The sequence below is a fragment of the Podarcis raffonei genome, chromosome 15, assembly GCF_027172205.1.
Source record: "Podarcis raffonei isolate rPodRaf1 chromosome 15, rPodRaf1.pri, whole genome shotgun sequence".
Lineage (NCBI taxonomy): Eukaryota > Metazoa > Chordata > Lepidosauria > Squamata > Lacertidae > Podarcis > Podarcis raffonei.
In genome coordinates this window covers 7,610,785-7,636,050 of record NC_070616.1, presented here as the reverse complement: position 1 = coordinate 7,636,050, position 25,266 = coordinate 7,610,785, and the positions used below count along the sequence as shown (strand labels likewise).

General features: G+C 41.7%; 1 protein-coding gene across 27 annotated transcripts in view; it reads left to right on the top strand.

Annotated features, from left to right (window-relative positions):
* Positions 1–25,034, top strand: part of MSI2 (musashi RNA binding protein 2) — a 398,612-nt gene extending 373,578 nt beyond the window's left edge. For 19 of the 27 annotated variants that reach the window (XM_053366584.1, XM_053366586.1, XM_053366581.1 and 16 more), the window contains 3 exons: positions 11,178–11,386; positions 13,944–14,021; positions 19,587–25,034. In XM_053366584.1, the coding sequence (XP_053222559.1) occupies positions 11,178–11,386; positions 13,944–13,985 (251 nt within the window). In that variant the 3' untranslated portion in view covers positions 13,986–14,021; positions 19,587–25,034. The remainder of the gene's footprint in view (positions 1–11,177; positions 11,387–13,943; positions 14,022–19,586) is intronic. The other 8 variants (XM_053366592.1, XM_053366582.1, XM_053366589.1 and 5 more) reach the window with 2 other exon arrangements.
* The last annotated feature ends 232 nt before the right edge of the window (positions 25,035–25,266 follow it).

The window sequence follows — 25,266 nt, the reverse complement described above, 5'->3', positions numbered from 1 at the left end:
TAAGAGGAGGAATGTCTTGCTCTTGCTCATAGGCATGTGATGGCTTCTAAATATATACTTACATAGAGTTCACCACTTGAATGAGTCAGCCATCACCTCTCCCCTCCCCACCTTGGAAAATCCTACGTAACTAGATGGCCTAAATACCTGTACATGGGGTTGATTTTTTGACAGTCTTGTAAAATTGCTTAAGTGCTTTTGCCTTGAAAATAGGAAGCCATCATTTCCTCCTCACTTTGTGAATCCACCTCAGTATAATGCGCCATATGCTAAGGCAGATGTCATAATGAATCATGGCTGGAAATTCCTCCCCATTTTATCAAAGAGAGTTTATCTTTCAGTGGTGACCTTTCTTGTCCAGAACTGGAGTAATTTGTGTGCAGGCTTTGTGTTAACATGCCAGTTCATAGGACAAAGTGCCTGATAAGCCAGCCTTAGCTCTCACTTGTCAGCAGTGCCAGCAGAATCATGCTCTGGGCTCCTGCCACACAAGCACTCCTTAAGGCAGCCTTCCCCAACCTGGTGCCCTCCATATGTTTTTGACTACAGCTCCCATCAGCCCCAGTCAGCACAGTCATGGGGCCTGTGGCTGATCGGAGCCGTAGTAAAAAACAGATGGAGGGCACCAAATTGAGGGAGGTGCTTTAAGATTTCACCATTTGGGCTCCTCACCTTGCTTCCAAATCATTCAGTAAGCAGAATAGTAGATTCCCCTTTGTCTCAGGAGAGAAAGTCCTGTTTCCTGTTTGCATATGTTAATTCATCAAATCATGAATTAAAAATCGGCCAGCATTGAGGCGCACCTAAAACTATTTTAGATACAATAGTTTAAAATCAGCAAGTAGGAACACTCAAGCCAGGATCAAAACAAATGGTGGGACTAGTTTGCCTGGTATTTTGGATAGCTCAGTTGATTAGTGTTTGGTGCTGATAATGCCAAGGTCACAGTTTGATCCCCATACAGGAAAGTTGCATATTCCTGCTTTGAAGGGGGTTGGACTATATGATCCCCAGAGTCCCTTCCAACTCTACAATTCTACTATTCTAAGTGAGCTTGCAAAAGTGCTTTGAACAGTGAGGGGGCTCTAAGGATCATTGCAGAACAGCCAGAATGTACATGCAGGTAGCCTTTTATGTTTAAAGGTATTTAATTGCATTATGTGCTGGTGAGCCATCAGGTAGAATTCTGCTTGTATTCTTTTCATTACATCACCTTATCCTGCAGATTAATAAAAAACTCACTTTTTGGATTAAAAACACACATACGCTCAGGCCCCGCTGTCAGAATGCTCTATATCTGAAATCTCAGTTATCTGAACACAACAAATTATATCCAAACCTTACTACACAAACGGCTGATTCAGATATCTGAATAGCCAAAGTTTGCCCACTTCCTTACTCTTTTGTCTTTTGCTGGTCCGCAACAGCCATTTTCAGTGGAAACCACAGAGGAAGGGTGAGATATCAGACAAATCAGAAAGCAGGAAAGATTGGACAAATCAGTTATTCCTTCCTTCGCTTTTGCTGATTGGCTGCAGGCAGAAAGCATGAAGGGAGAAAGCATGCATTAGACATGTTCCCACAGGATATAATGGATATGATCATCTCGTTTTGTGAATACTCGCCAGACAATATATTTTCTGGGAATGAATCCTGTTCGGAAGGCGAGACCTGTGTGTACATGTTACGTTGCACATTGTTTTACCGAAGAGATGCTACAGAAATAATGCTTAAAATCTATAGGTAGAAATGTATAGGTTTAGGGTGCAGAAGTGTGTGAATTTTTAACACATATATTGAAACAGTTATGTCCCTAATGAAGTTTGGAAATGAAGTCCTCATAGAATGAGGACGCTGAATATGAAGGAGATGAGATACAGCAGCGAAAAGCAGGAGGGATTTATATTAAATGCCACATTCCGTAGCAAGGACCTTTTTAAAAATGTTTTTTAAATGTTTGATGTTATATTATGTTTTTATATGTGTTGGAAGCCGCCCAGAGTGGCTGGGGCAACCCAGCCAGATGGGCAGGGTATAAATAATAACAGTAGTAGTAGCATGAGCCCCTCCCTCCCCAGCCAGATTTGATACTGCAGTAAGCCTTCACAATCCACAGCAACATGTGGCACCTTCAGTGTGCTGTAGGAAGAATAACTTTTCATATGTCTCAGTCTTGTTTCATACCCACCTAACTTCCTCCTGTCTCAGAAGAAAAGAAAAGGAGGGATTAGAACTTGGACTCAATATGCACCTGGTGAGGTAGAACAGAGTGAGTTTTCTTGGTGCCAGTGCTTTTCTTCTAGAAAAAAAGGTGTCAGTAGTACTGCGTAGCCTTGAGTACTCCCAGGAAAAAAAGCACTTGTCTTGGCATCAGTGCTGCCTTCTGTACTCCCTTCTCCAAGACTCTCCCCCACTGAGCTCTTTTACTTATTTGCCCTTTGGGTGATAATTGTCCCGTTTTTGAAAACCAGGGCTCAGTGTATTGTAATGTTGGATACAGACTGGGGACTCAGGTTCCCCTTGCCCCCAACTGAGCCATGGGCCTCACTGGGTGACCTTAGGCCAGTCACCACCTCAGGCTATGCTGCCTTACAGGGGTGGAAATGAGACAGGATGATAGATGCCACCTCCAGCTCCTTGGAGAAAACATGAGTTACAGATATTTTTATAGATACATAAAAAAAGAGCTTTCAGTAAAAAAGATGGAGCAGGGGTGTCACAGCGTTCCTTTACTGACAGTCTCCTGAGCACCTTTTAGTACTTCCTGAAATAATAGGGTAGTCACCAACTCATCCAGAATCATTTCATTCAGCCTGCTGGACGTTTTGCTAGCTTGCTTAAACAAACCTGTTAAGTGAGTGGTCTCTGTTTTCCCTGCGATGTGGAAGGTGGTATCTTAGATTTCTACAAGCTAAATCTCTTGCCATTTCTTAGGGCTACTCTACCTGCTATTTGTTTTAGGTGTACATCAAAAAATGTAATGTGCAAGTGAAGCAAACACATGTACTATTCAGGTACGGCGACTGGCTGTGGTCTGTAGTTAAAAGCTCACAGTACCAGACTCAGGTTTGTCTTGGTTTAATGTGCAAAATGGCCTTAAATGATTCTGGGAATAGTTCTCTCTTTATGGCAGTCCCAGTATTTACCAGCCCCCTCCCAATCTTCTTTTCTCTGGGTTCAGCCAAAAAGCTATCCCTTCAGTTTCTCCCCTTCACTCACATCTGAAAACATTCCATTTCTGCTTTGATCCTCTCAATCCTATTTCCTCCCACCTCTTGTTTTGAATTATGGTAGCCCAACTGGACAAAATTGGTCATCGGAGACTCGATCAGCGTGATGCTGTTGTTTTCCATTGCTTGGATACATCGCTTTCTCTAATGTGCCCCCCAAGGGGCTGCGTTTTAGGTTGTAGGGCTTTCCCCCCCTAGTTTGCTTTTGAACAATGCATTATTGCTGACTCACACTCATCTTGTTCTCTCTATTAAGCAGCCGGAGGAACTGAGTCTGCGACGTGAAGTGCATGATTGCGAGTCCATGTCATTATTTTTAGCTCCTAATTGAATGTGAACTTGCTGGACCTCTGTGTGTAATCTAGGTTAATGGGCACACAATGTGGCATTAGAGCTTCCCACACTCGTTCCTGTTTGTGGCCCAGTTCTGTTGTCTGAAGGGGAAGGTGGGAAACAGACTTTTACTACTTTATTAGTTTCTCACCAGAGACTCATTTGGGAGCTGCAGGCTGGCGTTGACAGGAAGGTTAGATCCACTGTCCAATAAACCTGGAGATTACAGCTGCTTTTACCACTATATTCCCCCTCCCATTGCAGTCATCAACCTGCATGACCCCAATTTAAAAAGAGCCCAAAATAGTAATCCATCACTTTTTGTTTGTGCATTTTTGTTTTTACTTGTTTCAAAAATATTGCTTTGCCCTGTACTTCATAAAACTTCATGACCGCGAAATGGAATTGACTTATTCCATAGCTTTTCAGTGCAGAGATCATGTTTTCATCTCAAGTTGAATGGCAAGGATGTTACCGCTCAAATTGCTCATTTGCACAAGATACTGGGCAACCTGAAAATTAAGAGGATGAAGAGAAAGCATTGTGCAATGGCCATCCATCCGTAGAAGAGTATTCCTTTTTATTCTTTCCTGCCTCCCACCCCAGACTGCTCACTACAGCATCTTTTGCCCAGCATTGAAAATAGAACCCATAAACTAAACTCATAAGGGTCAACTTTAGGGATGGAATTTTCTGAAAATCACTTTTTTTTTCTCATTCCAGCCTCAGTCCTGAAGGGAAGCAAGTTATTTTTTACTGGTTCTGCTTAAACTACAGATAATTGCCACATATTATATGCATAATTATATGTATAATATTAAACACATATTACATATGAATACATTCCAGGTTTCCCAAGATAACAGATGCATACAACAAGGCATGAAAAAAAATGTATCTAGTTTTATATGTTTCATATTTATAAAATCACACTAGCATAGCATCAGAGAACACACCCAACTTGCTTTTCCATCCTCCTTCCTGTTGCTTTTCCCTCATGTGATTCCTTTTTTCAGATTGCGAGATGTTTTTTGTAAGCCGCTCAGAGCCTTTTTGGTTAAAGGGCTGAATATAAATACAAAATATATAAATGCTGTGTAAAGGAATAATGTAGTGGCAAGAGGAAACCAATCCCTAGCTCCAGACCTGGGGAGCCAACACCAGATCTAAGGCCAACCTGGCAAGGGTGTCTTCCTCAGGCAGGGAGTTGTTTGGAGATCCCCCAGACATTGTTAGTGAAGACAAAGGACAAAAAGAAGTCTTTGCCCACCACTCTGGGAAAAAAGAAATGAGACGTCTGTTTAAAGAAACATGGTCTTCTCACTCCAAGACCAGCTCTCCCTTCAAGTTGCACACCTAGAGACCCCAAGCCCAGATAGCCACAGCCCTCAAAACATCAACCCAAACCTGGACCCTGACATCTGGCAAGAATCTTCCAGTGGCAGAAGCAGTGCGAGAAGGCTGCACACTGGAACTCCAAGTAATCCCAAGGGACAAGTTTGTGCAGACCCAGTCCTCAAAGAACCCCACCAGACACCCAAAGACTCCAGGCAGTCAGCCTCTTCAGATCAAGGCCATTGCACCTGTTTCTCACAGGGATTCTCTTTCGCATCCCTCTTTGTGCCACTGCCTCCCCCCCTCGGCCTGGTTTCAAAACCCCTTAATTTTATTTTCAGTGTTCTTCTGAACAAAACAGCAGCAGGTTCCCACTTTTTGTTGTCCAGTCTAAATAAGAAAGTTTGAGCTAAAAAATTACACCCTGCAAGTTATACATTCTCTCTGGCACTTCAAATAGGTTTTTAAGCTTTTAGATTTGGCGTGTTCTCTGATTTTCCCATCACCTCCCATGCTTATTTAAGATTTGTTTCTGAAATACATTATCAGATGAGTACTCCCTTCCTTTTTGATACTTCACGTCTAACGCAGTATTTTTTAAGTCTTACAAGGATGCTTGTATTGGAGAAGTATATTACAGCAATATATTCTGATTAAAAGCCAGTCTCTGCAAGGTGCTTTTTCTCTGTGGCAGTTCCAAGACCTGTCTTCTCTAATGTGTTGGGTCTACTGCAGACTGCCAGCTCTGTAACAGCTTTTCCAAACGCTCCTCTGAAGTTTTTGCAACTCGCTGTTTTGTAGGTCATGAACAAAAAAGGAGCCGAGACATCTTCTACTCCTCTAGTGTATTTGCAAGATAATGTCCCAGTGGGCGTGCTTTTTATGCTTTGCATTTCTCCTGTAGTCAATTCTGCGATCACAGCGAACTATCAAAATGATGTTCAAACAATGGGAAATTACCCTTGACTTTGTATAGTCAACAGTCTTTGTTCAGACTTCACAAGCAAATCCTGAATGTACAAACAGTATCATTCATATGTGTGTGTGTTTAACAACTGTGAAAAGATACATTTCAATATGTTCTGGTGAATTCAGTTGGTTGGTTGCAAGGCTACTTGGAGGGGGCAAGTGTTCCTGAAGGTGTAGGGGCGCTGCGGGGGCTTGCTCCTGTTCCCTAAGCTCCTGCAGTCTAAAACAATTAGGCCCAAAATTGTTGGGCAGAACACTGAGAAAAAGTCCCCAACCTCTGGAATCTGATAAGTTTGCTCACACTTTCTTGCAAATTGTCTGTTTTGCAGTTGTTGTTCCCATTAAGAAGGACATTTCCCCCTATCGGTATCTTCCAGAATTCCCCTGGCAGAGTGAGCTTACTTGGCTCTTTCCACTAGCACAGCAGAGACCAGTTAAATGTGCTCCCTAGGTATGAGTGCAGACAGTGGATGTCATTTTGGAGAAGGAAAAAATACTGCTCCATGCAACTTGGCCTTGTGTGCAGTTGTACATCTCTACTGGTGTGCAATCAGTTGAGGCTAAACTGTTGACATGGCCCTGTGGGCTTGGTGCGCTGTATTCAGGCCCACCCTGGGGGTGGGTGGGTGATGCAACACCCCCTTTCCCCTGAGTAGTGTTGAATGTTTGACTGATCAGAAAAGATTTGGTTAACTGTCACATAACAGTCAAGAATTTTCAAAGCACTAACTTTTATGATGACAACAAACGCTATAATCATTAGATCACTGTTATAGGGAAACAAGGCCATTATTATTATTATTATTATTATTATTATTATTATTATTATTAAAATCTAATTTTGTTAGGATACCTGGCAAGGCATCTATAAATGCAAACAATTCACAGGTCCTAAAATCTTTTGGTCCCAGGCAGGATTCCTATGAACTTTAGGAAGCTTCTGAGAGTAGAAACAGAGATCTCATTTTTGGATTCCCCCTTCCTGCTGTGGAAACTCTGCACTACCAATATGGCAGCTCAGACATCAATAGGGCTGAGAAGGTGTAGACCTGGGGAAGGCTTGGATCTAAAGCCTTCCCAGTCCTCTGATACACCCCAAACTGAAGATTAAACCCCAACAATGGAATCAATGCTAGGGGTTTTCAACCTTTTTGAGTCCATGGCTCCCTTAACCAACTACATTCTTTCTGTGGCACAACATTGGGCTGAGGAACCCAGTTATATCACCCCCTGCCTGCAGAGTTGGCAGCCTCTCACCCTTTTTGGAACACCCTTCCTTGTGGAGGGTTCCCTCAGCCTCCTCTCCTCTCCCCTCTCTACTTGGGAGTCCTCTGAGCAGCTGCTGCTGCCGCCCCCGGCCTCTAAGCTGCCCCCCACCCCAAAGAGAGGGGCCTCCAAGAGGCACCATTCACCTGTGGATCTTATAGCCAGGGCTGCTGCAATAAACAGCTGTGCAAGCCTTTGGGAGGCAGAGATGTGAGAGGGCATCAGAGGAGGGAGGGAAGGAAAGAGGGGTGGAGGCCTGTGTTGCCCGGGGCACCTCTAACCATCACTCAAGGCACCCCAGGGAGCCACAGCACCCTGGTTGAAAATCACTGATTTAAACAAAGGTTTAAAACCCTAGCCAAGGACATAGGCGAGCAAGAGTGAACCTGCACCCTCGTTCCTTCCCTGCCGGCAAAAGCCCAACAGGTTGTTGGATGAGGTATATAAGCTGCCTTTGGCGCCCACCACCCTCCCCTCCCCAGTTTTAGGATTTCAGCCTTGGTATTCTATTTGGATTGTATCCCAGAATTGGAGGGTGGGCCTGCAGTTGCAAAACTGCATGAAAATGAAAACAGAAAGAAAGCAAAGTACAGTACAGTACAGTTAAAAAGCCAAAGCTCCCTTTTTAAATGCAATAGTGCTAGGTAAGCAGTGTTCCCTCCAACAGCAGCTGTTTTCTTCTTTTCCTCCACCATCATAATTATGGAATCTTAACCACTATAGGCAAAGGGAGCAAGAAGCCCTTGTTCCTTATCGTTGCTAAGAAAGGAAGCATCATAAAATAAAGCAGGCATTCCTGGAATATTTATTCAAGCAGTTGAGACAAAAACAGTCCTTGAAACTTCCTACTTCGCAATACTTTTACAGTATTGGACCACCATTAAAGAATAGGTGGTCAGGCTGCCAAATCTGACAGATCAGTTGACTGGTGTGTCAATCCTCCCTCAGCGCTTTGGGTCCCCACAGACAGGTTTACTTATACCTGAGTGGAGATGGAGGGGCTTGTCTTTTATCTACTGAGAATGTTTTGTGTGTTTAGCTTTGCATCCGTTTTTCAGAAATGCACTCATTTTGGTATCTAGCCATGAATCCTGAGCCAGCAGGAAACACACACAAAAGGGAGCAATGGAGATAACCGTGGGCAACCAGGAACACAGTTAGAAGAGGTCAGGGAACCATATTGCTCAAGGCAGGACCATCTCTTCCATCAGTTGCCTCTTCCCAAACACACGGCAGCTCCTTTGGTGCACAATCCTGAGACAACTAAAAATTATTATATCCCTTCAAGGCTCCTGTGCTTCTTTGTAAGCACATTGAAATAAGGAGACCCCTTTGCTATCTGGGCAGCTCCCCAGCAAGGGCCTCTACATCAGAGGCGGATTTAGTGCAGTGTGAGCATTGCAGCTGCACAAGGCATGCAAGCCAAGGAGGGTGCCTTTTCAAAGCCAGGCAAGCGCTTGGCCGGCTTCAGGAAGGAGGGAGGAGGGCTCTGGCAGGGTCCTAGCATCCTCCTTCCCAAAGCCAGGCAAGCGCTTACTGGGCTTTGGGAAGGTAGGAGCACTCTGGGACCTTGCCAGAGCCCTCTTACCTCCTTCTCAAGCCCAGCATAAGTCGGCACCGCGAAGGCTGCAGGGAAGGCGTCCACTGGCCTTGCACAGGGCGTCCTATTACCAAGGCCTGCCCATGTCTGCATGGTGGCCATTTTGAGCTTCCCTTGGATGCACCCATCCTGCCAGGACTCCTCACCTTACCAGGACAGCCACCTCTGGCTCACACGAAGGCAGCCCCCATCTAGCGTGATTTAAAGCCACTTCCACGTGGAGGCTCTGCATCACTCACTTCAGAAGCCTAAGCATTTATTAGCCTGGGTAACGGAGGCTTTCTGGTGAGCTGTCAGCAAGGCCTGTATCCACTTTACTGAACTGGAAAAGAAAAGTCTGCTCTAGCAAGTTAATAAAGGGCCTCTGAATATCTCAGCTGGATGTTTTTCTCCATGAGTGAGAACGCCAAATGTTAGCTTGACATTTAATCTTTAATATTTTTTTAAGTACTTTGTTTTGCCATTTCAGTCCAGCACAATGCAGTTACTTTCCTAGATCTTTCTCCCCAGCCTCAGTCCTGATTGTGGTCACCTGTCCCCCTGCCAAACACTAGGGATACTGCTTCATGCATTCTCTCCATGCACACAGACCCCATTTTATCTCTGCCAGGTTAATACTTATAATATTTTGCTATGGGAGGGGCTGCACATTTACAGCTGGCCTTTATTTTAGGACTTTGCAGATCTGTGTTGCTCAAGATGTACCAGATTTGTTTTTCAATTTATCTATTTTTTAAGTATGGGTGTTTGTTAGAGGTGGAAAGATTCCCTTTTGGTGTGTGAGGCTTTGGGGAAAGCCCCTCTTTTCCAGGAAATGTTGTGGAGTTTTCTGTAAATAGACAAACAGCTGTTTTCCTCAAAAGTGTGGAATCTAGCAAGATGCAGAAAGAAAACTAATGTGAAATGCCCAGCGGCATATTACTCCCAGATAGTTTTTTTCTCCCAGCTTGGGAAAGGGGAGGCAGGATTCCCAACTATACCTCCAGGCAACATGGCATTTTGACCTCTGGGGAAACTTACAAGCTTGCATCTTTGGTGGGCTGAAAGATTCAAAGCTATGGTAAAGGCTTTGCAACTTCCCATTTCACTCTGCCTAGATGTATAGAGGGAACGGTGCTCTGTAGTTCGTTGTCAGAGAGGGCAGGCCCTGTGTCTTTTTGCTATTTAATCCTGTTTCTTTCTCTTTTTTTCTTTAAAAGCATTTTTCAGATACTTCCACCAATTATTTTACATATCAAACATCTCTAGACAATGCAAATAGACCAATAACAGCAAAGGTTTATTTAATAACAGCCTTCCTGGAACATCATTTTCTAGGTTTGCATTATAGTCAGAGCTATTTGAGAGCATCTTGTTCAGTATAATTAAGCAATAGATTTTAAAAGGTCAAGAATGATCAGCTCAAGAAATAGCACTGCTTGCCTTGATATAGTCATGAAGGCAGGTGGATGGTCTCAAAGCATAAAGCTGGCAGTTCTCTCTCTTTGTAGCATACTACTTATGGTTGGGTCTTTCTCCTCCTCCTCCACTAAATCTGCTAATTTCACTTTTTCTACCAAATAGTTGACAAAAAGAAATGCATCGTGCTTTCAGCTAAAGGAGCTGACTTCCCTATTACTATTTACATTTTTCCCTCCCTCCTTCCCTCTCTGGAAATAATTAAGATTATAGGATTGTTTCTGCTTCTAGCTACTCATTTCTTTGTGCATTCCGGTAGTGCCCAAATAATAGTTTTGGAGATGGAGACAGACACTCATTATTAGGGGAGGAGGAAAGGGAAACCAACCCTCCTCTGGTACCTAAAACACCCCAAATGTTCCATTGCATATCATTTGTTTGTTTGTTTGTTTGTTTGTTTGTTTGTTTTAAAGAAAAGCATTTCAAACCTCCCAATCTTCATGTACCTTGAGAGCTAAAAAGTGGGTGGGTGGACAGGACATATATTTCATCTGAAAGTTTTCAGTGGATCCAAAAAACGGTTTTCTTTCTTTGCTTATCAACATTTAATATCAATATTAACACAATGTGTAGTCTAAAACTAGTTCCTTTGTAGTTTGCATGGGATGTGAATGCTGTCTCGACGTGCCCAGATCTAGAAAACTCGTTTTACTACTGCATGAGCATCAAATCAGATGTTGAAAAATATATATTTTTGTGATAATTTGGTGAAACTGAGCACCTACCGTCTCTGGTTGCAGTAGTGTGTTGAATGGTTTTTTTTTTCCTTCTCTCTTTATACATATTTCTATATATTTGGAGCTCCAAGCTTCTTAGTAGTATGGGCTGACTATTATTGAGTACTTGCTCTCCTATCGCATGGCCTTGGTTAAGTGTTAGAAGTTGGACCTAGGCTGTTTTCTTTTCTTTTTTTAGTGTTTGGCTTTGTAATAACTGTGCATGCTCGGCTTCTGGCCTCATACCCAGCTTTATTCTCTGCACACCAGTCTTGAATAGCTACAGTGCTCAACCGAATTTTGGCGCACCCGCTTCCCCGGCAGGCTCCAACCCAGCCCGGCCCGGAGGATTCCCAGGGGCGAACAGCCCGGGTCCCGTTGCAGACCTCTACGGTACAGCCAGTCAAGACTCCGGTGTTGGTAACTACATAAGTGCTGCCAGCCCCCAGCCTGGCTCCGGCTTTGGGCATGGAATTGCTGTAAGTAGTCCTCTTTGTTTCCCCGTTTCTCCTCCTAACGTGTCCTGGGCTCTGAAATGAGCAGAGTTAGCTGCCAACGAGTGCAGTCCCTCCCACTGCTGTCAGGGTAGGCTCCTGTTATAGAAGCTGCTACTCCACTTTCTAAATAGGCCTTCAAAGCCACACAAAGCCAGGACTCCTGCCTGTCACGTGTATTAGAAGCTAAATTGAATCTATTTGTGTGGCTCTGCCTTTGCCCCGGCATCCTCTATGGATTCCATATATCTGAAGCTTCACTTTCTTTTGATTGTAACAGCAAACCGTTACACTTCCCTTGCAAGGTACAATAAAACTTCATTCAGCCAGACCACATATTCAGATATTTTGCCAGATACTGGACTTGCATTGTGCTCCGTTATTCCAGATAAACATCAGCTGCTGAGAGGTGTCCATTTGACAGAAGTTGCACTGTGTATTTATTTCTGTAAAGGAAGGGGGGGAGGTTTCCTCTGATCCATCAACCTGCACAGCACACCAAGTGTCTTTTTTTATTTTAGCAATGTGTGTGTGCTTCTGTTTAAGGAAACCTGTTAAGTTTTTTTCATAGCAATCTTACCCAGGTGAGAGATCTCACTTTAGTGCTCCCACTCAAGCAGCTGAAAGATAACAAATGCCACAATCCTACAAAAACAGGAGTGCTTAATTTCCAAAGGTGTGCTCACGTTTTTTTCTGGCTATAAGCCACCCCACCCCACCCCCACAAAAATGCTCACATGAGCTAATTTTGAGTAAAAGTACTAAAGTACAGGTAGATCTCCACTTACATGTTATATTCCGGCTATTGTGCATATAAGGAAAATTGCACAAAGGCAGAACGATCCCCGGAACAGCTCTGCACAACCATCCCTCCCTGTCTAAAGTCATCACTGAGTGGACCTTGCCCCCCCCCCCAACCCTGGAGGGCTCCCGTGAGATCTCACAGGAGCCGTTGCATAACCTTAGACGGCCTTCCTGGGGGTTTTCCCTGATCTCCCATCCCTCCTTATTTTAAATTTTTTTCTGTGATCTGTGTAACGCTGGAATCACGTATGTAAAATCAGTGTAAGATGAGATCTATCTGTACTCCTCCAAGCAACTTCCATATCCCAAAAGTTATAAAGGTTGATAACTCTGCTCATGCTCCCAAGAATCTGGGAGCAGCTCCTTGCACCCTAACCCTTTGTCAAAAGTAGATTTATGAATATGCATAGGAGCAATTTGCAGGAAGACTCCTATAACCTTAAAACAGGAAGCAAGGAATGGCCTGTATCACTTTTTTAAATTTTAGCTGGGCTAGAAATGAACTACTGATATAATAACACTTAGCATGGAAAGTTGCCTTGCTCTGCACCTTACCAGCTACTTATGAGTGAATGGATTCACATCACCAGAACAGGGGCTTCTTGCTGTGCCATTATTTCGTATTCAGTTTTAAGATCTAATCCGTTTTTGGAAGGTGGAAAAAGCTTGCATAGTGTGTGGGTGGAGGAATGGTTATGTGAATCCAATTTATAAAGAACTGAAGTTGTTGCTTTAAATCTGTTCATCTGCAAAAATGTTAGCAAGTTTTTAACGTATTTTTTTCCTCAAGTGAATACAAGATGTTTTAGTATTAATGTGGTGTGATTATTAATTTGGAAGCGGAAAATTACTAATTTTCGAGTGGAAATTTTGCTCAACAAATTTGCATGCAAGTCCCCCCCTCCCCCCATCTCAATTCTACTGTGTTCAATTGTGTGTGTTAGCATGAATGTCTGATGCTGTTTAGTGACCAGTTAACCAAATTATTTTAAGCCAAACGGATTATTCCTGTCCATTTTCTTGTATCTGGAGCTATATCCTAAATAACCCAAAGTGCAGACAAAGTTCCAAAAGTGTTTTACTGCGTTAAAAAAGTTAACACCCAGACATGTATGGTTTTTGTTTTAATTCCATTCCCCTTGTAATGTCAGCTGGGTAACTTGCAAAATCCCATTGGATCAGCTGTACAGTGAAAGACAGATTATTATTCTGTTAAGACCTACATCAATCTAAACTGCCATCTATCACCACTTTGCAACACCCCTCATTTCCATTTTTCGCCTAAAGAAAGAAAAGATCGGGTTGTTCTTGAAAACGTGTGCGCTGTTGACCTTTTGCAGCAGCCTGGCTTCCAAAGAATAATACAGCACTCAGCATTGTGCTTTGTCTGCACTAATGTGGCCTTTAAAATTATTTTGTGTGTGCCTGCACACAGCTGGCTCTTTAATTTTACGTTCAATAACATTCTACAGAAAGTAGCTGCCTTTTTAATACCTTTCACGCCATCCATTTACTAACAGCAGCTTAAGAAATTTACTTTTCAGATGTGATCTTGGAAAAATATCCCTAGAATTGAATCCACAGAGATGTTAGCAGGACTAGATTGCAGCTTTTCTAAATATTCATGCTGGCACCACACACACTTGAGACTTTTGATAAATCCATGCAAAAAATAAATAAAAATCACAATCTCTTCCCATGTATCACACTGATGACATTAACAATTGTACAATTTTAGGGGCCTTTGATTGCAACGGCTTTTACAAATGGATACCATTGAAACGTTACACAGGGTTGGTTGCCATCTCACTCAGAGGTATTCCAGTATATAGCATTTATATTTTCAACTATGTCCCTTATATTTTGTCATTTTTTTTACATTCTTACACTTTTCTTTCTTCCTGTCTTTAAATCCTTTTTTCCTTGTAAGATTATTACTATTATTATTATTATTATTATTATTATTATTATTATTATTATTCAGTTTTCTGGGATGGAAAGTGGAAAGGGATCCTGAGCAAATTTTGCTAAGTGTCTTTACATTAATTTCATTTTTATGCGATCGATTTGTTTATTCAGATACAAAGAGCTGTTGAGGAATCCTCAACCTTCTCTGAGCATTTTTTTTAATAAGTACCATTAATGTGGACTAGAGACTTGTGGAAAAAGCAGCATTCAAAAGTGCAGTGCTTCACTGCTTCAAATCCACCTCTAAGTGCTATGTCAAATCCCGTAGCACAATAAGGACTGCTAGTACTTTCAGAACAGCTACCTCACATTAAAACTATCCACTTACTAATGTCCTATCTGGATCCCTGCCTGTTTCCTACCCTTCAACTGACCACCCCCAATGTGGGGTCTTTGCATATCAAATTATAAATATTTAGTCTAAAGAGTAAAAACAACTCCTAGAAAACAGTCCATGACCAGCTTATATACATATATATCTAAATGTGGTAAAATGCTTTATTTTGCTGCTAATTGCATGCCTTCTAAATTCCAAATCAATGCATGGAATTAAAATAATGATTGCTGAAATTAGGAGAATTTGGCATGATGCTTGTGAAAGGCTTTATGAATGTCAGAGGGGTGAATAAGTATATGGTGGTGTGGTTTTAAGTGACCCAAGGTTTTTCGACCATGAACAAATGAGTTCTTAAAAAGGTTCTCAAGGATGCTAAGGCATTTGAGTTGCATCTGTTTCACACACAACCCCCTTGCAAAACATATAACAATGCTCCATGATTCTCATCGGGCAGCATGCTCTGCATCACTTAATGAAGGCTGAGTTGCTCCTTCATACCCAGAGTGTGATTTGAGGGCATGCGATAAAGATACCTTGCTGAAACTAAGCAGGTCTGAGTCTGGTTAGTGCCTGAGAATCCCATATATGCCAGCTTGAGCTCTATGGTGGAAGAAAGACAGGGTATACATGTACTGAAATAAATAAATTCTGTACTCGTCACTAACCTTTAGAACATAATTCAGTGGTCAGGCATCTGCCCTGCAAGCAAATGGTTCCTAGTTCCATCTCCAGGTAGGGCTGGGAAATAATTGCCCACCTAAAATCCTGGGGAGCTGCTGCCTGAGGTGGATGCACCAATGGTCTGACTCAGTATAAAGCAGTTACATGTGTTTCTATGGAGTATGATCTCAGTGACTGGCAGTGAGATACAACAAAAAGAAAACCAGGACACCATTCTAGGTGAATCAGGGTCTCAAACTGGTGCCATTAACGGTTGCTTGCTTATTATGTTAAAGTTACTAATAGCAACCAGGTTCAAATGCAGTCTTGCTACTCACAGAAAAAAACACTACATGAGCAATTAAAAATGGTGTTTTGGTGCTAACAAGTGTTAACCAGGTAACCATACAGCATTAATTCACCCAGTACCCACATGAGCGCTGTAACCGCCATTAACAAGGCAATAAGCAGTGGCTGAAATAAGCCCATTTCAAATGAAGAGCATCTCTGTAATTTGTGTGCCATGTTTTCTTCGCTCCACTAGGTATCTTCTGCTGTAGCTTCAGAGACATCTAGTCCTCTGTGAGCCTTGTTGAGAATACCTTTTGCGGCAATCCTTGTTTCTTCTTGACAACCACACAAACACACATCTTCAGGCAATAACGGGCCCTGGATAGCCTTTCCTAACCTGTTCCCAATTACAGAAAGGTTGTACCATTTGGTCCACATACTTCTGCCAATCATTATTTTTATGCTTAACATTGGAGTCCAGTGAAGTCCTTCGCACACAACATTTCAGTAATTCTCACAACAGCCCTGCCTGGTAGGTAGGTAGGAAGAGCTGCAGATCGGAGTTGAGGCAGAGGTACTAGCATAGCTCAGTTCATGGCTGAGCTAAGCTTTGAACCAGGATTTACTGGTTCATAGCTTCCTCTCCAACCTGTATTTTTCACATCTCCCCCTAAACACCAAGACCACTAAGAAGGAAAGAAGCTTGGGGATCAGAAGCTCAGAGGTGTCAGGCTGTGCTACCTCCATCCACTGCAGCTGCCTTGTCTGACAGCTTCCCATAAGCCTATTGGAAAAGCCAAGCTACTCAAGACGTTTCCAGAGAGAGGCCTTGCTTGAAACAGACCCAGAGCCTGATAGCTGAGTGGGCACAAACTGGCAAAAAAAAACTAGCCATGGCTAATTCCTACTGACACCAGCATGATTTGAGTTAGCTGTGACTCAAGTTTCGCTCTGTTGTTTTCAAGTAGGACTTTGCCACAAATGACTTTTGCTGCCTTAAACCCAGGGCCTTGCTCTGAGAACGTCTTCTAGGGAACTTCTTGATATGTGAGGCCTGATTTCAGGTGTGTTGGGAGAAGGTATCCCTTCTGGCACCAGGCCAAGTAGAATGAATAAAGAGCTTGGTGGATAGAAACATGAAGTTAATTTTTAGAGAGGCAGTGTGAACACGCGTTATTTAGTTGTCTCATTCTCACTGATTATATTGGCTGAAGCCAGTAAGAAAAATAAAAAACTAGGTACCAGTGGGATTCAATAACAATCACTTCCATATCCAAGTCATTATTACAAATGCAGCATGCCTCTTTCTTAACTCCACCATGGCGCTTAGTTGCACGCCACTCTCTCTACCCTTGTCATGTCACACTCTTTATTTTTGCCCTTCAATGCACCCACCACCACCTCCATCAAAGAGCACAGGTTCACCTTCATACTTGGTTTTGAAGTCCTGTGAAGAGGGCCTGTTTCAGAAAAAGGAAGACTTTACATCAACTATCGGCATGCTTTTTCATCCAAGTTGTTTGCCAAGCACATCTCTTACTTTTCTAAAAAATGTGTAAATGAAGTTCCCCCACAGGTTCCTGGAGAGCAGCCATGTGTCTGGGATGGCTCCTCCCTCTGGCTGGATCCAATTATGGTCCCAAGTAGATGAGACTACCAGGGGGAGGGAACATCCTTCTCACCAGACCTCCCTGCCTCATGAGCTGGATGGTTGGGATCAACTTGAGCTCCTAGCTTGTCTTCTGTATTTTCTTCTTCTGTGTGTTTCTCTCTCCCCCTGCCTCCCCTTTCATTCCCCATCTGCTGTTAGAAACTGGGGGCATTTGGGAGGCTGCTCCTGTAGCACAGGAGGTTTGTGGTTCACACTGGCACAATTGCATGGAAGAGGAGGAGGTAGAGAAAGAGAGGAGCCCCAAGTGGGACGGTGGAGAACATTGTGCCCAGATGGCTGAGAGGGTTGGCGCAATTGCTCATCACAGCAAGCAGGCACCATGAGATTCACTGAGGTGATGGAGAAGCCTGCAGAGCCCATTTGGATCTCTCCCCACCCGCATCTCAGCCTTGGCTGGCATCAGCAGCCAAACCCCACAGCAGGGCAAAGTCACCCTCAAAGGGAAACGTGTTTTAAGAACCAGAGGCCTCTGAAGCAGGTGAACAGGATAGCCCTCCAAGCCACGTCCAAGGAAGGCTAAAGCCCTGGGCTGCAAGTGAACTGTCAGTGGAGGGGGTTAAGTCCTCTCAATACTGCGTTTGTCTGGGGAAAAGGAATTCTGCCAGGTCCACACCAGCAACAGGCCCTTCCCTACCATTGCAGCCCCCCTGTCCAGGACTGGAAAGGGGTAAATAAGTACATAAGTCCCATTGAAGGAAGAATGATGCACTAAGTCAGCATTCCTTCTGCCCTCTTCCTCTTCTCCCTCCTCTTTCCTATTCTCCATCTTCTGGACACAAGTGGTCCATCTTAGTGGCACATTCCATAAGGCATGGAACCAGCAAGGCCAGCTTGTTCAAGAAGGCATACAGCAGGAAGTCAGAATGCCTAGGGCAGAGGCTCTCTTGAGTGCTCCCTCTCCAGAGAGGTCAAAGCAAGGAGGCTCCTGGAACTGCTGTAAGAAGCCAAAAGCTGCCTTTCCAGACCAGCGGCACTGCATGGCCATGCATCACTCTCCATGTTCAAGAGTTAGGAAAAGCTGAATGGGGCATACCAGGAAACATAAACCATCACACAGACTAGTCAACAAGTGACACTACTTCCTGCCTAAGGTGATGGGAAAGCTGAATGCACCAGCAGTAGATCCCCCAGGAATCCATGATAAACATGCAGGGGCAGGTTGTGGGTGGAGGAGCTGGCCAACAGGGATGATGACTCCAAAGCCCATAAGGATGGTATGAAGAAAAACTCTTTTGGGGCAAGACGCAGTAGGAGGAGCCATCTCAGACACATGACTTCCTTCCAAGAACACCAAGGAAACAGAAGTTCTTCTCACTCACAAGTAACTCCAACCTATAAAAATTTTAAAGGGTTTGCCTTGAACTCTAATTTTGAGGACCTTGTGGCTCCACAGCGCACGACCTTAAAAGGAAGACAACACTTGGAACATAGGGAGGCGCCTTATACTGAGTCAGACACATTGGACCATATGGCTCAGTGCTATCTACACGGGTTGGCAGCAGTTTTTCAGGGTTTCAGGGTTCTCCTTACCTGGAGATGTCAGAAGTTGAACCTGAGACCTTCTGCATACAAAGCATGTGTTCTGCCACTGAGCTATGGCTCTAGGACCAAGTTATTGTCAATATTAACATCCCTGGCACTTAACACCCTGGTTTTTTTGCATGGACCTAGAAGCAGAGAGTCCCTGTTTACAGCATTAGCTCCCTGCCTGTTTCTGTTTTAAGGGTAATTCATATTATGTGTAAGTTACCATCTTAGCTCCCCTTGTAGGTCATTTGCCTAAGAGTCTCAATCACCCCAGTTCCTCTTTCCCTATCACGTTTCTCGGCAGATAGGTGCAGTTACCACATGAATAATAGACTCTATGTGTATGCTGCGGTGCCACTAGAGCGGCAGAAAGCTGGAGAAATTGATATTAGCCACCGAAATCAGATTCCCTAAGAATTTCAGCTTTCTTTAAAAAAAGAAAAAGAAAAAAGATTAAATTCTAACCTTATACCTGGAAGCCGTGCAGAAGTTGGGTGTGGGGAGGCTAAATCTGCTTTCCACCAGTCAGGGGAGGGGACTCGTGCACGCTGAATAGCTCCCTGTGAATCACAGAATAAGGAGGCATATGACATAATTGCATAGTGTATGTAAGCACCAGAATTCCACTTTCCCTGTTTCTGAACTTGAGCTGATGTGGTGCAGCTTTTTGATACTCTTAACACGGTTGGTTACACACAGCTCTGGATATCAACATGCATAAGTCCCTCGCCCTTTAACACAAACGTATGGTGGCCTGTTGGGAAACAAATGTGACACCCCAGGTACACCACATTCAACGTGTGACCATAAAAAGGCCCCTAGAACTAGTAACATGTCTATGAAGTGTTGGCTATAATTGTTGCTGTTTTTATCTATTCACACACACTCTCTCTCTCTCTCTTTCCTTTTCAAAAAACGCACTGTAGAGTATATCTGGATGTCCAGGCAAGACAGGGCGAAGTTTCTGAATGGTTCCATGTTTAGGTGATACATCATCAATCAGACTTTGAGCATTGCATCATCACCAATAACCCACACAAACTGGAGGTGGCATTCAGCGGACTTGGGTTGTCCACAATCTCTATCATCTCACGAACCTGCTGTACTATATAGAACAACAGCTTTTTAAAGAAAAGAATATGTGTATATATATATAATCCATTTTGTTCATTTTATTATTTTTCTTGATGTTTTTTCCCCTTTGAAATCTATTTTAATCACTCTTTTGTAGTATTTTGACATAGGCTTGTAGTCACGTAGACCTACTACTTTGTGTATTTAGAAAAAGCCTAACCATAATATAACTGTTTATATATTACGAGGATTTTTTTTTTTTTGCTTTGCTTTTTAATAACCTCCCACCTCTTTATTTTGTTTTATGTACTTTCGTCGCTTAAAAGAAGCTGAAGTGGTAACACGATTCTCAGTTGACTGGTACCAATTCTGAAGCTAAAAAACTTTTTTCAGGTGGAATTTAGCACACACTGAATTTAGAAGTAGAGCAAGCAAGACAAGTGAGCGGACATATTCTATTTATGCTGTATAGGGAATGGGAGGCTGGCTCAGTAACAAGATCTCTAGCAGTTCTTTGTATTAGTTAACCTAATTATATCTATTTTCGGCAATAAGGCAAGGACTACAAAGTTTTTTGTGCGTCCTTTTTCTATAAGTGCATTTTTTTTTTGTTGAAAAAGAGGCGATATAAGGTTTTTTGAAATTGTGATTTCTGAAAAAATAATAATACTGTAAATACAATTCCATTAACTTACATATAAACTATTAAAAAAGAGAAATGCATAATATTTTTGTGATGGAGTCAGACTAAGGCAGTTTCTGTACTGAACGGAAGAAAAAGGCTAAGATTAGGGGGGGCCGATCTGCTGGAAGCTTCTCTTCCGCAAGTGCTTTGACGTGAACAGAAGAGGCCCAAGGGCAGGGAACTGCCCTTCCTGGCTCCCATTCATCTCGCCAGCACACGGAACGGCAAAGCTCCCAGTGGGTTGCACCCTGACATTTTTAAACGTTTGAGATCGACTGCCAGAGCTGGCCCATAGCAGTTAGATCAACACTGTTTAGCTTGCTCTGTAGGTGTTAGACCTTATAACTGTACTAGCGTCATACCAGCATATTAACTAGACATCTGTGCACAGCTTATAAAGTAACAGTCTAGTTACATTTTTAAGTTAAGAAGGAAAAAAAACTGCTTTTCCCAAGATTGAAAAAGCTACAAATATAATATTTAAGACGGTATTTAAAAATCCAAGCACACTTTTTTTAACCATTCTTTAGATCACCTGACTGACTGTCCATCCATTTCAGCCACCCTGACGCCTTCTATAGCTCTCTGGCCAAGCGAGTCCACTTGGAAGCTCCCACGCTGTGGGCAGGGGGTGCAAATTAAGCCTTGCATCTTCTCACCTCATCCATTCTTTCCTATATTAACAAATTAGGGAAAGCAAAGTTTTGTTTTGTTTTTTAAAAAAAGAAAATATTGTTCTGAATACCTCAGTGCTACAAGTTTATCACCCTAGACGCAAGAGAAGATTTAATTTATTGTAGATGAAAACAGATTTGAAAAAAAAAATGTATAAAAAACATCATTGCACTGTGACTGGTAGGGAAAAACTGACAATTTCCAATTTGCACATGTTTAATGTTTGGCTGTTATATATATGGTCCTCTGCTGGGGAGGAGTCTTATGAAGGATATTTTTTAATTTAATTTTTTAAATATGGGTCAAATAGGCCAGCAACAGCAACTCGAAGTACAACACAGTAGGTGATATTACAAGCATAACTATAGTGTGGATATATTCTTTTTTTTAACATTAATATTGACAAGGTTTATTAATATTTTTTTAAATTGTTACGTTTATAAATTTGGTACTCTAGGTACAGCCAGAATAAGACACTGAATGCGACATTTGTTAAGAGAAAAAAAAGCTGCTGCGCTCCTATTTTTGTAAAACTTTACTAACAAGTAGGCTAACATAGTTGTTCAATAGACAAGTTAGAGCAAAGCATCTTTGAACACTCACCGAGGCACCATAATGCTAACCGTAAGGAGGGGGGAGGGTCTTGTTTTTAAACAACAAAAAACATGGGTTTCTTTGTTTGTTGTTGGTTTTGGGTTGTTGTTTTTTTTGTTTGTTGGTTGGTTGTGTAATGTCTTTGGTTGTATTATTATTATTATTATTTTCTTATTTCAAAACAACCAGGTTTAAAAGCCAGAATGCTGGACGCTTTTTAAAATTGAGACTTGATCAAGTAGTACACTAAATAATAATAATACTATTAATAATAATAAAGAAAGAAAAGTAATTAACTGCAAACCAAATTCCCTGAGAGTCAAGTGTGTAAAAAAAAAAAAGTCAGGGAATTTTTTTTTATTACTCTTTAATCAATGTAGATGACATCAGAGTACCACCTATCAGGGACGACTTCTCTGAAGGCTCCTTTCAAATGATGTCGAGTTCTCCCTCCCAGGAGCTCTGCGCAGCTCCCATTCATTTCAATGGAGCTTTCCTGTCAGGAGTTCCCGGGAGCGTGTGCCTGTACTGTATACTACCATGTGTTCCTCCTCGTCATTCATTCCCTGTCACCTCATAGCAGATTATTTGATCATTGTTGTATGTTAATAATGTATAAAAATGACTATCTTGTAAGAGTGCTGTCCTGATGCTAGTGTAGTGACAACCCCCAACCCCTTCTCTTTTCTTCTCTTTCTTCCTCTTCTAGTACATATTGGTAGTTGTATCGTAATTAAGGTTAAATACATAGATGTAGTTATTCAGATTTAGGACCAGTAAGGATAGAACTTTCTCTTATTTAAGACAAAACGAAATGCTAATAATTTTGGGCAGGTGTTTTTTTAAAACTTAAATTTTCTTTTTGTGTTTTTTTCTTTCTGCTGATCTCATGTGGTTTCAACTAACCAAAGGTCTCACAATGTTAAAAAAAAAAAAGAAGAAGAAGAAGGAAAAAAATGCTAGCAAAACTGCTGCGGCATTTTATAGATTCCCCCACCCTTTGACTTTTATAAAGAGGGTGTGCCATACTACCTTAAATGCTAACGCTAGATATGCAAAACTGGATTTTTTTAATTTATTTTTTAAAATAAAAAAGAGGGAGGCATGGTATAATAAAATGATTTTACTAAGAGAAAAAATATTTTTTTAAAAAAGAATGCTCAGAAGAAAAAAATTGATAACCTGTGTGAATATGTTTTAGATGTTTCTATACCTTTTGAAAAGCCCCAGTGGCCCATAGCACAACTTGTGTGGAACCTGGTATGTTTCTGAAGTGGCTTCCTAGGCTAAGGTTCATTTTAGTTCCCTCACTCATCTAGAAATCTGTTTCAAAGGATTTGGGTTCGTTTGTTTGTTTTTAAAAACAATTAATTTTAGCACAGAAGGCTCAGCTGCATCTTTATTTTAGTCAAGGTGAGCAGGCAACAAGCCCCATCTTCAGCATCTCATCATTTTGTTCCAAACTTCCCCTTCCAAACAATGCCTTGGAGTTAGCAAAAACCAAAATGTAGGAGCAGAATGGTGTAAACAGGGATTGAAAAGCACCACTCAAGTACTGTGGTGGATTCTTTACACACCTCCATGGAGAAAGCATTGGAAAATGCTGCTTTGTGCCTCAAGTTAAAAGTTAATTTTTAAAAACAATCTTGTGAAAACCAGAGACCAGGAAACTCTATGAGAAATTCTCTGCTTGTTTCCGTGGCGTTTGGATGTCAAAATTGATCTAAAAGTTTGGAAAGAGCTTGGCATGAAATCCTGGCATACTTTTCTTTTTTGCTACTGACTTGAACAGAGGGCCAGAATTTCATTCATGGGATATTGGGAGTTTTTAATTCACATTGCCTGTTTCTCCTCCCGCCGAAGGTGGGGAGAGGGGAAACAAAACACACCCATCCAATCTTAACTTGATTAAAATGAAGAGCAACCTGTCCCTTTTTTGTTTCCTATTCTACATAATGTTCATTTTAATTTGAATTTGTAGCTTGGACTTTAAGGTAGCATGGCTCTGTTGCTGTAATTTTTTTCCCCTTGTACAGCAGTATATACACAAGCTGATGAATGTTACACATCTTGCTAGGCTAGTTGAATCATTGGGTAATTGTTGGTAAATAATAATGACCTGAAAGGTGTACAGACTTTTTTTAATTTTCTCTTCTCCATCACCCAGCTATTAACCCTGTACGATTCTTTCAATCTTGAGTGTGAATGAGGGCTAGGGACTCCAGCCACCAAACCACCCTGTTTCATTTGCCATCTAATTCAATGCAACATAAAACAAAACTAAAGCAATATAGTTTTCCTACATTTTTTTCTTGAAGGTCAGCCATGGTTGTGTAATATATATATTGCATATGAAATTGTTTACAAAAAAAAAACACTAACTACTTATTTTTTACTCTTGGGTGTATTTGTTTTGAAAGGTTTCCTTTTTGTTTTGTTTTGGGTTTTTTTCTGAAAAGCAAAATGGTTGGAAGAGCAAACTGAAGCTAGTCTAACTATGTTTTGAGTGACAGGGGGCCTTAGACACACTGGCAGATTCCCAAAAAATCTGCATCAATACACTGTAGAGTTTCATAAAGTGCGCAGAATCTAATTCCAATCCATTTTCTCACTGTGTGCAAGCACTACATGAGATTCTGCAAGCTAAGCAATACTTTAATACTGTAATAAAAAAAATTACCAAAAAATAAAAGGAATTCAAAATCAAAGTGATCTGTTTGCCAGTTACCAAACAATCAGAATGTATTGTCTTGATAGAATTTTGTTTCAGACAAAAACAAACAAACAAAAAAAGAAGTCACCCGTGCTATAGAATAACCTGTGTTTGTACATATGCCAACACCACCACACATGTGTGGGATGTGAGTGTCAATTGAATTCTAGTGATAGCAAAATAATCTCACTGTATATGTTGTACATGTTTTGAATTCCATCAGTAAATCCAATGCAAAGTCTCAGCATTTTCAGGTGGTTCTAAATGTACTTAATCAACAATGACACAGTGGCCAGGCCTAGCCCCTTCCTTTTATATTTTAGTATGAACTGATGCGAACTTTGGTAGTGACTTTTTATATACATATATAAATATATATATACATACATATATATATATACGTGTATCTATATATATCAAGCATCTTTCAGGTCTCTGTGTATGGCTTTCCGAAGCCCTGTTGTAAAAATATACTACATGGATGGGGGTCTCTCACATCACAGATGTGGAAAGTATAATTTTATATTTGTATTTTCAAATAAATAAGTTTGTGAAAGGTTTCCATCCTCTACTGTGGTCCAGAAAATCAATGTGTTTGTCTCAGAAAAAAATAATAAAAAAATCTGTTTTGAACAGTGTTGTATGATGTGTCATTTGCATTAATCGCTTGACACCTAGCTGTTAATGTCTATTTTTCCACTTCCCTTACCTGCATTCATCTCAAAAAGCTGCCCATATGCTCTGGTTAGTCAATCATCATTTCTTAATTACTCTGTTACAGCGGACAAGGTGTTCTACGCATTTCCACATCTGCTAGGGAGGAGACATAAACCTACCTGGCATGAAGGTTCTTTTCTTGATAACT